This window comes from Crotalus tigris, unplaced genomic scaffold (assembly GCF_016545835.1).
Source record: "Crotalus tigris isolate CLP2741 ecotype Arizona unplaced genomic scaffold, ASM1654583v1 scf7180000024340.7048381, whole genome shotgun sequence".
Classification (NCBI taxonomy): Eukaryota; Metazoa; Chordata; class Lepidosauria; order Squamata; family Viperidae; genus Crotalus; species Crotalus tigris.
The window spans coordinates 3,348,219-3,362,131 of NW_024100510.1; the positions used below are offsets into that span (position 1 = coordinate 3,348,219).

Below are 13,913 nucleotides of genomic sequence, written 5' to 3' on the forward strand. Positions count from 1 at the left end.
ATTGAAAAGCATATATTGTTTGGGTCTAGCTCAGTTCAGAAATATTTCTTTTTCTTGACCAAGTATATATATGGTAGTGAAAATAAATTATGAGTTACATGATGAAAGAAGAAGTCAACTTTAAGCATAATCTTTATTTCCAATAATTCCTGAGTCATAAAATAGGTCTTTAAAATTTAAATTTAAATCTTTAAAAATTAGAATATGGGCAGCTGTATCCCTGTGTTGAGTCTTCAGATGTGCTCATTTGCTCAGAAAAAAAGTGTTTAATTGAGAGAATTTTAAAAGGAGACTGGACAATCCATGCAGAATAGGACTATACAGAGTTGTCTGCAGGATAAATGATAAGTGACAAAGATACTGCATCCTATTTATACATGTGTATGATTTAATAAGAGAAGGTGGAGCTTGTATTGTATTGCAGAAGTGCAATACTGTTTTTGTCATTTCCCTCCCTTGCAGATATTACTAAGACTATCAGCATCTGTAAATTACCTAATCACCTACTAATAAGTAGGTGAAGTATCTAGTTACTTACCTCTTGAATAACAGGCAGCATACAACACTAGTGGCACACAGTGCAATAGTGGCAAAAAAGCTTTTTCCCTCCTGACCATGTCTATAAGCTTCCCGATTACATTTGGTCAATTGCCAATGCATCAATATTGCAGGTGATCTAGCAGAGCTCTTCTAAGCTCCTTGTGATAGCTAATTATCTCCCAGGGTTTCCAAAATATGAGTTTTGCTAATAAGGTCTGTTGATACCAAAGTAGTAATATCTGTTTATATTTATGTAAAGATTGCTCTAAGTGCATCCATTTTTTGTACTATGACTGTGCAAACCTTTGAAGCGATGCTTTATTTTGAAGCTATTTTCATGTTGCCCGTCTCCTTGAAGGGCAGAATTAGAGTGGGTGAACCTCCTGGATCTGGATGCTAAATAGGCTTCTGTGCGGCACCTGTTTCCACCAAAGGGGGGGGGGCAGACTAAATCAGCCCCTTCACATTCACCTGTCTCACAGGTGAGATGTTGAGAGGTATTATGGGGGCAACCTCTCCCCCACCCAATGGATGGAATTGGCAGGGCCAAAGAACCAAGAACGACTTATGGAGTCACTTCTGAGTAGTTTTTTTTATTGTTGTTCACCTACAAACAGAAATCTTTTCAAAGTAAAGCAACTATCTGCATAACTATTAGATATACTCTGTGAATTGCTAGGGAGTGACTGTTTTAACCCTCTTCCTGCCAACCAACTTTCCAAGCTCCACTTTGCCCTCTGATAAGGTGACCAACCGTCCTCCTTTAGGGAGGACAGTCCTCCTTTTTTAAGTTCCGTTCTCCCTCAAAAAGTGTGCTCCTATATGTCCTCCTTTTCAATATTTGAAGACTAATCTGCAGGGCTTTTTTTTCCCTCATAGAACGCTCAGAATGGCATCCCGGCACCTTTTTTTAATTTTTTTTTTCAACTTTTGCATGAGCTGTGCTACTCCCACTATTGGCTTTCGAAAGCCAATAAGAATTGCTGCTGAGCACGCCAAAACACCAGGCTGGCAAACTTTGCACATACAAGTTGTCTGTATTATTGTTGCAATGAATAAAATGTTTTTTTATTTACGATATTTTTTTCTTCAATTTATTTGTGTCCTCCTTTTCATTGTTAAAAAGTTGGTCACCTTACCTCTGAGAAAGAGCCCCTCCCTCCTATGACTCCAGACTACATTCCATCACAGGCCACTATCTGCTACTGAATGAAAGGCAGGATATTAATTAATTGCATTTTAACTGTTCCCAAGAATTTAATTGTTATGCTTTGTATACTGATCAGGCTGACCACCTGATTTGTAGGAAAAATGGGCAAAGCTCCATGATTTCAGAAACTATTTTTTGTAAGAAATTATTGTTTATATCCCTGGTTTCTGGCAGGGATAGGGTAAGCAGAATCATGACATCTTCTCTCAAATTATATAGTCATTTACACAATTATGTCAGGATACATATGAGATCAGTATGGTCTGTGTTGTATGCTTATGTATGTAGCTTTTAAGCATCAGGTTCACCATTAACAGGAGAGGGCAATATTTATGGACAGGCAGTATTACTAATTGTTAAGCTGCAAATTACTAGTCATGAACCAGTGATGTCACTAGAGGGGCAATTTAAGATTTTTTTTTCTGACAGTGCTTAGTTTGTTTTCTGGTTATGTAAATTAGATTTATCTCAAGATATACACATTAATCTTTGTAATGTTTTTATCTGTTTCAGTTGTATTTTTAATTTATTTCCCTATTTTTGGTTTTACTGAAATTTTGAATCTGTCTCATGTTTTTCAGGGAGGAAAGTCCTATACTGGACCATGTGGAGGGAGAGATTGCAGTGGGGGCTGTGAATGTTTCCCAGAAAAAGGAGCTCGTGTGAGTACCAGCATCTTATTGCATTAAAAAATCCTATTATTTTAATGGATTAGGGTTTTTTAACCATTAAATTTGGTATAGGGGTCTGAAATTAAGATATTAATGAGTATAATTAAAATATAAATGAACCAATCCCAGACATGCAGATTGACAGCTTCTTGATAAAAAACAAAATAATCTGGAGCTAGACTTTCACACCTCTGTAAAATACTCATTTATCAGAAAACAACAGGTAAGTTTATCTCTTGCCTTTACAAGTTTCACTCCTGCCTTTCCTTTTTTTAAATCCTTGGAGGATAAATTCATTCTGAAATAAAGGATAGAGAATATCATTTTTCATTCTTGAAAATACTGTAAAGATAATGCTATATACTGTATATTAGGTACTCTGTTTTGCAAAATGCCAATTTCCCAATTGTATTTTAATTGCAAGTATCTTTAAAGGCAAGAATCTCAATGGAAGCCAAAGTGGAATCTGTGGGCCCCATGGACCTCATGTTGCCACTATCTGTATTAATGGCCTTGGCTGGCAGGGGTGCCCACACAGTAGGCCTATGGCTTGTCAGAATGATGAAAGCAATGTGGGAACACAAGGAGAAACCTCTCCTTTTCACAATGTAAAAAAGTAAGGCTCTACATTTAGGCAAGAAAAACCAAATGTACAGTTTAGGATAGGTCTGTGGTGGATAGGTCTGTGATGGCACGTGTGCCACAGGCAGCACGCAGAGCTGTCTCTAGTGGCACGTGACCCATTGCTGGACCAAGCTGCTTCCCTCCTCCTCTTTGCACATGTGCAGTGCTTCATGCTCTCTGTGCATGCACAGCTCTTCGTGCTCTCTGCGCATGTGCAGCTCTTTGCACTCTCTGCGCATGCGCAACACTCCAGGAGGTGGCTGTTTGGTTTTTATTCCCCTCCTATCTGCTGGGTGGTTGCAGCAGGTTTTGGTCTCTTCTATCGTGCTTTGAGGTTACCCACGAAGCACGCTTGTTTGGGGGGATCCCCACTCTGATTGCTAAGCTTGCTTAAACCCCCTTCCTCCTCATCAGAGCCCCCCTTTGTCTGCAACCAGCCCCAGACCCAGCCCCTGCCTCGCCTTGTCTTGCCCCATGCCTCGCCCTGCCCTGCCCCCTCCCTTGCCTCACCTCGCCCTGCAGGACGAGCCTCCTACCGACTGCCCCACCTGCCAGAGAACCCCTGGATCTCCCCCAATCCTGCCTGCCCAGCCCCCCAGGCATCCCTCCCCAGGAGCAACATCGAGATGGCCATGCCCACCCAGGCCATGCCTACCCACACTACCATGACTACCATAGCCACACCCACTTGGTGGCCACGCCCCTGGCACCCAGCAATGCATAAGTAGTTTCGGGTTGCACTTTGGGCACTCGGTCTCAAAAAGGTTTGCCACCACTGGTATAGGTGGTACCTTGCTCAATAGTAGTAACTGTGAGAGGGACCTCGGAGTCCTAGTAGACAATCACCTAAATATGAGCCAGCAGTGTGCTGCAGCTGCCAAAAAGGCCAACACAGTGCTAGGCTGCATTAACAGAGGGATAGAATCCAGATCACGTGAAGTATTCATACCACTCTTCAATGCCTTGGTAAGGCCACACTTGGAATACTGCATCCAGTTTTGGTCACCACAATGTAAAAAAGATGTTGAGACTCTAGAAAGAGTACCGAGAAGAGCAACAAAGATAATTAGGGGACTGGAGGTTAAAACATATAAGGAATGGTTGATGGAATTGGGTATGTCTAGTTTAATGAAGAGAAGGATAAGGGGGGGACATGATAGCAGTGTTCCAATATCTCAGGGGCTGTCACAGAGAAGAGGGAGTCAAGCTATTTTCCAAAGCGCCTGAGGGCAGGACAAGAAGCAATGGATGGAAACTAATCAAGGAGAGAAGCAACCTAGAACTAAGGAGAAACTTCCTGACGGTTAAAACAATTAACCAGTGGAACAACCTGCCTCCAGAAGCGGTGAATGTTCCAACACTGGAAGTTTTTAAGAAGAGACTGGACAGCCATTTGTCTGAAATGGTATGCCTTAAAAATAAATAAGAATTTCCTATCAGAACATTTAAACATTCTCATTAAAGAGAAATAATCTTAATCAGGAAGGAACATTTCAGTGTCACTTTCCTAATGAATAAATAATACAACAATGATTGAGGTCATTAGAGGTACTGGCATTAAAAAGCAAGACAGACGATTTTCAGATGTTACCCTATTTTTGAAATTATTGTGCTGTTCTTATTCTAAAACTATTAAAGCATTTTGGGTCTTGGAGAATATAATTTTTGGAAAGTTTAATGTATGATATAAATGTTGAAATTCCTCAAACTCACACTTGCTATGTATGTTATATTTATAGATCTTTTATGGATGCCTTTTAATATTAATATTGCTTATGTTTATTTATTTCTCTACTACAAACAACAAGATATCCTCTGGGTATTTTCACTTTATAAATTAGGAAAATAAGTCAAATGACTGAGAGAAAAATACAATTTGTGTAATTTACTACAAAGATGAGGGAAGGTTAAGAAATAATGGAAACACCTTTTTAAATTTTTTTGAATTATTAAGTTACTGTGTATAGCTATTTTTTCAACAATATTTACATGAGAAAAACTTTCATCTTCCATATCAGGATACAGAGATCTAACTGATTGAGGAAAACTTTTTAAACTTAATTTTCCCAATACTATGCACATTTTGATGGAACACAATCCCTTGCCTCTGATCATCCCAGGTTTTAGTTTCTGAAGCCCCAAAGGAAATGGGGAGGGGGAATGAGCTAAGATCACAGATGTTGGGGGTGGTGGAAAAGGAAGCCCTTCCTGATAACATTTGGCAAGAAAGGAAATACAAGAGCAGATATGTTTTGTTTTGTTTGTGGGTGGGGTATAACTCAGTTCTTTAGTGTTCCAACTTATTCAATATCATTAGCTTCCTTCTCTCTGAAATTTGTCCCCTGAAATTCCTCCAGGAGTGGGATTCACTTATCAATTCATTTCAGGTCCAGGTCACAATCTACATAACTGTGGAGCCATGCCAGTTCAGATGATGCTGACATAACATCAGATATGATTGTCTCAAAAGGACACTGCATAAATGTACATCGGATTGCAGGAATAGATTGATTTATCAATATGTATTACTTCTTAAATCTTGTCTGTTAGGATTACTTTGTCCAGAAAATCTCTCTTCTGTGTGTTTAGGGGGAATGGGAGGCAGCAGCAGAATGAATGACTGTCAGAGGAGATGGTTATATTGTACAAAACAGTAGTGGGGGGGGGGGTATCTGTCTTCTTGTGCTTCCCATGGGCATTGAGACTCTTGAGGTTCAGAGACACTGAATAAGGTTACATAAACATTTGAATGATTTCTTCACAACTGTTTCTTTGAGGAGAATCTAAGAGGAAACACAACCTCTGTTGGCGTGGACTGGATCCCATTTCTGTTTGCATCTACATAACCCTTGCAGAATTGGAAGAGGGAGCTGTAGATGTGGATGGGGATACTAAAAAGGGCTCAACATTAAATAGTACTGGTTAAGGAGGCCAAAACCATTTTGCTCAGTATTTCTATTCTCCTCCCGAAATGATTTTAGTGAATGCCATGTAAGTTAGTTAAACTACTGTGGAATTTAATCCCATTGGAAGAGATGATCAGATATGCAGTCTGCAACCCTGCAGCATCAGGGCTTTTTTAATCTAGCTTTTAGAAGAGTGAGTAAATGGAGGAGAGTCACCAAATGCCGGAAGATACTATCTTGGTCAATGGGCAAACTATTCTAATCAAATCTACACAGCTATATTTAACCTTTTAGGATCTGTAGGATTGTTTTGATTCTTGCCCATTCATTTACCTAACAATTCTTTAAGAGTTGTCCTTTAAATGTTGAAAACATCTTGGTAGCCAGTTGATTTTTAAGGCCTGTATTATGCTTGCTAAATTTGTGTTACCAGTTGTTTCTCAAAACATTGTGGCTAGCATCAAAGTTGTGAGACCGATTCAGTATACTTCTGTCCTTAAATACTTGGCAAATCACACATCTAATTTGGTTTTGAATGATCTATGGGTGAAAGTCCTTATATAGGTCTCTTGACATAGGCAGTTATTTAGTGAGCATGTAACTAATAACAACTTGGAACCTCTCTAGAAAAGACCCCAAACTCTAGAAGTTATTGAATCCAATGTGTGCTTGGAAAAATTCTTAGAGAATCAACCATCTATATTGTACCATATATATTGCACCCCTAATTTATTTTAGGAATTAAGAATTGACTAGGATTGCTGATTCTATTTATCTTAATCACTCCATTAATTTCCTGGATGATAGAAAATTGATGAACATGAAATGATTGGAACATACATTAGATGGGTAAATCTGATCAAATTTATTAATTAATTTATCAAATTTAAATACTGCCCATCTCATTGACTTAGTGATCCTGGCAATGTACAACTATATCTCAAGCCAATGCAGCCATAGTAATTTTGTGTGCAAAAAAATGAAATTTAGTTTACAGACAGCATTGCTTCAGAATACAATTAAGAATTATTTAGGATAGCAAAAATTTGGATACAGCTCCTGGCAATGACCTTTTGAAATTATTTGCGTTTTCCAAGGGATTTTATTTTCAAGTTTTATCAAGTACTCCAATATGAACACTGTGTTAGAGTTTTCTCCATAAGTTATTTTATTATTATTACTATTATTATTGTTGTTGTTGTTATTATTATTATTATTATTATTATTATTATTATTTAATACTGATTTTTAATCTACCAATCCTGGATTACCATGGATCCAAACTTCACCAGCACATGCTTTAAAAAAGACATGTATTAGTTTCAGTATCACTGGGAAAGAGGGCAGAAAAGGAAAAAACATTGCAAGAAGGGTAAATGTTGAATAAAAATAAAAATGCATCAAATATACATCAAATACAAACCTAACCCTACAAACCTAAACCTAATTCCTCCATCCAGTTCTATCCAATTCTCCAGCCAGATGGTTCTTTCCGGCTTTGTTTTCTTGGCAAAATGACTGTTCAGAATTCTCTACATTCCCTAATTGTATTCCTCTGATTGTCATTTCCTCAGTAATCAAAGGGGAACTTGGAGAACTAATTGGAGGAACCTCAGAAACTGTGCTTCATTTTCTGTATTTACTCTGTTAGCACATACAACCTCAGTAGATTAACATTTTTTTATGTAGAATCACAGAATTATGGAGTAAGAAGGTACCATCATCTAGACGAGGGCTTTTCAACCTTTTCACAGATTGTACCACTTTTAGGACATGACAATATTTGAGTACCAACAGTCCTTAGCAAGGTGTCAAAAACTTGTTGACTAAAAAAAAAGGAGCGGGGATTTTGGGTTTTATGATTAGATTCAGTTGTTGTTATAGAAATGGCTAGTTTATAATATCATGGAAAAGTAAAAAGTTGAGGTTCAATGTTTAGTGCTTCCTTCTACTGCAACAGAGGAAGTCAGAAGTCAATGCCTTTTCTTTTTCCCTTCTCCCCCTCACTTTTTTCCCCTTTTTCCTCCTCACTGTGTCTTACTATTTGCTATTGTATTTTTGTATTTTATTCTATAATCTAATAAAATGTTACAAACTGTAGGAAAAAAAGAAAAAAGTAATAGTTTTAATTTCTTCGGTGGCAGTTCCTTTGTTGAATCACTTTCCCTTTGCACTGACAAATGTATGATGAATTTATCCATATTTATTAATATGCACCACTACCAGCTAGCTGGTCAGCTGTTCTTCCTCTCTCCCTTTCCTCTCCTTCCACAGTGTAGTAAGAATGCACACACACCCCAATCCCTTCACTGTACCCCTAAAGACACAGGAATCAAGAACAAAGCAAGAAAGGCTCACAAAAAAGCCTCTCAGAGTAAAGAAAAACTAACTTCATTTTTTCTTCTTCTTTAAGCTGCCTCAGGCATGTCACAATGTTGCAACCAGAGCCTGAAAAGCTCTGGCAATTGCAAAAAGTGATAACCTTAAATTAAGCCTGTTTATCTACAAAGAAAACTTGCTAAAAGCCATAGACAGACTCAAGATAAGGGGGTAAAACTAATTACATTTGTTTAAAGGGATTAAACCTACAGAAGCCAACATTTTGGACTCATTGGTAGCTTTTGTGAAACAGACTAAAATATTCCAATAACCAAAGCACACAAACCAAGCCTCTGAATTACAAAACTCTGTAAAAACTGTACAAAAATCCTTATGGTAACCCAATCAAGCTGCCAGCTGACCCAGAGCTAAATAAAACAGCCTCCTTTCCGACATGCTCATCCCCCAACTTTTCATTTCATCAGCACTGATTTCATTCTCCTGGCTGGAGAAAACGAACCAGGGGATCTTTTCTTCCAGCAACAACTGCTTCTTCCCTGTCTCTTTTTCCTCCCTGCCTGCTCCCTCTCCTTCCACAGCTTCTTCTCCATCCCCTTTCCTGCCAAAACCACTTCCTTTTATATCCTCTCCTCTCCTCCCCCTCCTTTTCTCTTCAGTTCACCTCCAGCTATGGAAGCATCAATTCTGCCAAGCCCCAACAGTCCTGCAGCTCCAGCTGCCTCTCCCTCAGGCTCATGTCATTTCAGCTCATTCCCCTTCCCCACTACACTTGTCTATGAGGATCGCCAAAGTATCACTGGTTGAAAAGCCCTGATCTAGACCAGCTGTCTGCAATGTGCAGGAAAACCAATTAAAACCATCCTTAAGTGGTAGTAGTTCAGCCTCTTCTTATGCACTTCCAGAGTAGAGAATTTGCAACCTCTATAGTAGATTACTGTGTACTATGGTTATACAGATGTTAGTATTAGGTAATTTCTCCTTATATTTAAATGAAATATAATAGTTGCAACCTATACCCAATATTTCTGGTCTCTGATTTTATGGCAGCAGAAAAAAAATCCCTACAACTCCTTTTAATGTATCAGAATGCTGATATCATGTCTCCGCTCAAGCTTTTTTCTCTAGCCTAAAACATCCCCAATTCTTTCAGACTGGTCTCATAGGGAGTGTCCTCCTCAAGTGTCTGTTTATTTATTTATTTGGTTCATTTTTGTTAAGGCTGTCCAACTCCAAGAAGACTTTGGACAGCATATATTCAGTCCAATGCATATATTACAAACACAATTTAAAAACCACATGACTGTCTAAACCAAAAAACCCCGCACTTCCAATATGGAAGAAAAACTCAACAGGAGGAAAGAACCGGGTCTCAGGAGACTTCCACAAACCAAAGAGAATGGGAACCATCCATATCTCCAGGAAGATGCTGTTCCAGAGGACAGGGACTGTGAAAGAGAAGACACACTTCCTCAGTCCCATAAGATGGCAATATTTAATTGTTGGGACCTGGACTATACCTAGTCTGCCTAAATACACCGGGTGGACAAAAAGAAGTAAAAACAGGTGGTTCCTCAAATAATTATCTTTATTATCCTCTGAACCTATTTAAACCAAAATTTCCAGAATATGTTTCTGGAAATTGTATTGTATATTTTTGGAAATCGTATAGTATTTCAATGTGTTTCTTATCAGTTCAGAATAGAGAAGATTGTACTTATCTTTGATATAATGCTTCTTGTAATGCAGGCCAGAACTGCATTATCCATTCTAGTAGCTGTCTCACACTGCTGCCTCATGTTCAGCTGGATGATAGTAATCACATCCAAGAGTTTCTCTATCAGTCACCCTTGTGAGGTAGTCCATATGAGAAGCATATCCAAAAGCTCTAATTTTTACTGTAAGTTTACATTAACAGAATCTTGAAGTATGAAAGTACAACTCTTGCCCTCATCTTTATAGTCCTAGAAAAACCGTCTTCCTTCTGCAGGCTCGGTTGTCACTTTTCTGACCACTGTCTTATCTGTGGTATTTCCTCCTGTTTCCCAGGGTCATTCTCACATAGCATTACAGCAATGTGGTGAAATCCCCCATAATATGTGATCTATATTTTTTTACCCCAAATGTAATACTTTACATTTCTCCTTGCTAAGGACATTTTGTTCTTCTCAGCCCACCCTCCCCATCTGTCCATATTCAACCCCAATCTTATTCCCTTGGCTAATTCCTGGAATCCTCCTTTCTTAAAGAAGGGAACCACATTTGTTCTTCTCCGGGCCTCCGACACCTCCACAATTCTGCAGAGCTTCTCAAAGATAATTGACAGAACTCCTAAAAACTCTTTAGCCAATTCCTTCACTATTCTGGATTATTTCATCACATCTTGGAAACTTAAAAGCATTCAAATTGCCTGGAAGATCCCTTTACCATATCCTTACTGAACTTCACCCTCCCCTGCTTGTTCATTCCTATACTAAATATACTAAACTACTGCTCGTCCTCACTTAATAACCACACATTCAGTGACTTTTCAGACTTATGATGGTACTGAAAAAATGGTTCTTTTGACTGGTCATTGCAGAGTGTACCCATGATCACATGATCAAAACCAAGCACTTGACATCCACCTTCCCAATATCAGCTTACACTTTAACAACATTAGCAGTTGCTAATGAAAGCTTAGTATTTTAATAAAAACTTTTTTGTCCTGGTGATCAGTGTTTTAGTATGCCTTTCTTACAAATGAATATATCTGGGACTCGAATTTTTAGAATTGTTGCAAACAAATATGGGCGAGAAATGCTACAACAGCCGAGATATTGGGAAAACCTCACGAAGCGAAGGGTGGCCAACTATGAGAAGCTAGCTTTCCTCCATAGCTGCATCCGGAACAACCTACCACTAAAATTGCTCCATAAGAAGCCATTGATTGACACACTGGAAGGCCACGCTGCAGTTCGACAGTTCCAGAAACGAATGATGTACGCCATGATCAATGACCATCATAGGCAGATTAATGCCCAAACCATAAAAATCAAGGAGTACCATGAACGCTGCCACGCCATACTGTCAAACAAATATTTTAACATACCTGACCTCAAAATAAACAGCCAGCTAGTTATATAAGCCGTTTTCTCTAACCACCGATTACCAACTCTGACAATGTCAGCAGAGGATTGATGAAAGCTAAGTTGTATTTATTGAAAGTTTTTTCTATCCCGGAGTTCAGTGGCTCTATTAATGTATTCTAATGAATATACCTGGGATTCAGGTTTTTAAGATTATTAGAGATAAATATTGGTTATAAAAATACGAATCCCGGGCATCATTGAATATATATATATATATATATATATATATATATATATATATATATATATATATATATATATATATATATATCTTTGGTTGTTCGGGTTTTCTCCCATGTAAAATTGGAAGTGTCTTGGCGACGTTTCGACTAAGTCCCATTCGTCATCTTCAGGCTGGTTTCAGCTTCGTGCTTCGAGCAGCAATGTGTGGTCTTAGCTGTTTCTTCCTTTTAACTGCCAGTGGGAGTATGAACTGATTGGGTGGGAGCTTGGCTGTGTTCTGATTGGGTGGAGGTGTGTTCTGAATGGTTAGGGGCTTGGCTGTGCTCTGATTGGCTGGGGGAGTGTTCTGTTTGGTTGTGCTCAGGTTAGTCTGAGTTGCAGAGGGGTTTAAGATTTTGGGCTGCCTTGCTATTTTTTGGCTTCGCGTTCGTGGTCGTGTTCCTCTTCATGGGGGGTGTCAGTTTGCTTCATGTATGGATTGGAGGGGTTTAAAGTGGCTAATGATGCAGCTGTGGTCTGGCTTCTGGTTTGTGGTTGTGTCTCGTCATCGGTGTGGCTTTGGGTTTGTTTTTTGCGTGGATGTGTGGTGGTGACATCCTGTGTGGTTTTTGTGAGTGTGGGTCTGGTATCATTTTTTGTGTTAGGGAGTCGTTTGTCAATAAGGGCGGGTTTCCAAATGGCTGGTAGGCGGGAGGTATCATCTCGCTTGTTCATGCTGTGTGGGCGTTTTTCTATCTCGATGGCTTCCTGATTATTCTGTTATTAAAATGTTCACTTTTGGCAATGGTTCTGGTATTTTTAAAGTCAATTTCATGTCCTGTGGCTTTAAGGTGTTGGACCAGGGAAGATGTTGGTTCCTCTTTTTTGACTGAGTTCTTATGTTCTTCAATGCGTGCACTTATTCTTCTGTTGGTTTGTCCGATGTATGTGGTGGGACAAGTGGTGCATGGGATTTCGTATACTCCTTGATTTTCTAATTCAATTTTATCTTTGGGGTTTCTAAGGATGGTGGATATTTTTCTGTTTGTGCAGAATGCTGTTTTGATGTTGTGTTTATGGAGGATCTTACTGATTCTGTCTGTGGTGCCTTTTATGTATGGGAGGAGGGCTTTGCCGTTTTCTTGTTCTTTGTCTTGGATTTTAGTGGGGGTTTCTTTTTGGATTAGGTTTGTAATCTTATTTCTATGGAATCCATTGGATGTTAGTACATTGGTGAGAGTTGTAGTTCGGGTTTTAGGTGTTGTTCGTCAGCTAAGCGTTTTGTTCTGGAGATGAGTGTCTTGGCTACAGAGTTGATCTGTGCTGGGTGTTGGTGTGAGAGAGCATGCAGATAGCGGTTTGTGTGTGTTTTCTTCTGATAGATCAGTGTTTCTTGTAGACTAAGACATCCAGGAAGGGAAGTTGTTATTCGCTTCTGTTTCCATGGTGAACTGTATTTCGGGGTGTAGGCTGTTGAGGTGTGTGAGGAAGTTGTCCAGTTTTTCTTTCCCATGTGGCCAGATTATGAAGGTGTCGTCTACGTATCTGAGCCAGAGTTTAGGTTTGTGATCCGATTTTTCTAGAGCTTGGGTTTCAAAGTGTTCCATGTAGAGATTGGCAATGACAAGTGAGAGGGGTGATCCCATGGGTGCTCCTGGTGCTCCAAACAGAAGGAGCACCCATGGGATCACCCCTCTCACCTGTCATTGCCAACCTCTACATGGAACACTTTGAAACCCAAGCTCTAGAAAAACATGGGAAAGAAAAACTGGACAACTTCCTCACACATCTCAACAGCCTACACCCCAAAATACAGTTCACCATGGAAACAGAAGCTAACAACCAACTTCCCTTCCTGGAAACCCGCCCTTATTGACAAACGACTCCCTAACACAAAAAATGATACCAGACCCACACTCACAAAAACCACACAGGATGTCACCACCACACATCCACGCAAAAAACAAACCCAAAGCCACACCGATGACGAGACACAACCACAAACCAGAAGCCAGACCACAGCTGCATCATTAGCCACTTTAAACCCCTCCAATCCATTCATGAAGCAAACTGACACCCCCCATGAAGAGGAGACACGACCACGAACGCGAAGCCAAAAAATAGCAAGGCAGCCCAAAATCTTAAACCCCTCTGCAACTCAGACTAACCTGAGCACAACCAAACAGAACACTCCCCCAGCCAATCAGAGCACAGCCAAGCCCCTAACCATTCAGAACACACCTACACCCAATCAGAACACAGCCAAGCTCCCACCCAATCAGTTCATACCCCCACTGGCAGTTAAAAGGAAGAAACAGCTAAGGCCACACAT

At 39.6% G+C, this 13,913-nt stretch overlaps 1 protein-coding gene across 1 annotated transcript in view; it reads left to right on the forward strand.

Annotated features, from left to right (window-relative positions):
• Positions 1 to 13,913, forward strand: part of COL4A2 (collagen type IV alpha 2 chain) — a 229,927-nt gene that overhangs the window by 53,050 nt on the left and 162,964 nt on the right. The window contains exon 4 of the mRNA XM_039326369.1: positions 2,332 to 2,412. Within this exon, the coding sequence (XP_039182303.1) occupies positions 2,332 to 2,412 (81 nt within the window). The remainder of the gene's footprint in view (positions 1 to 2,331; positions 2,413 to 13,913) is intronic.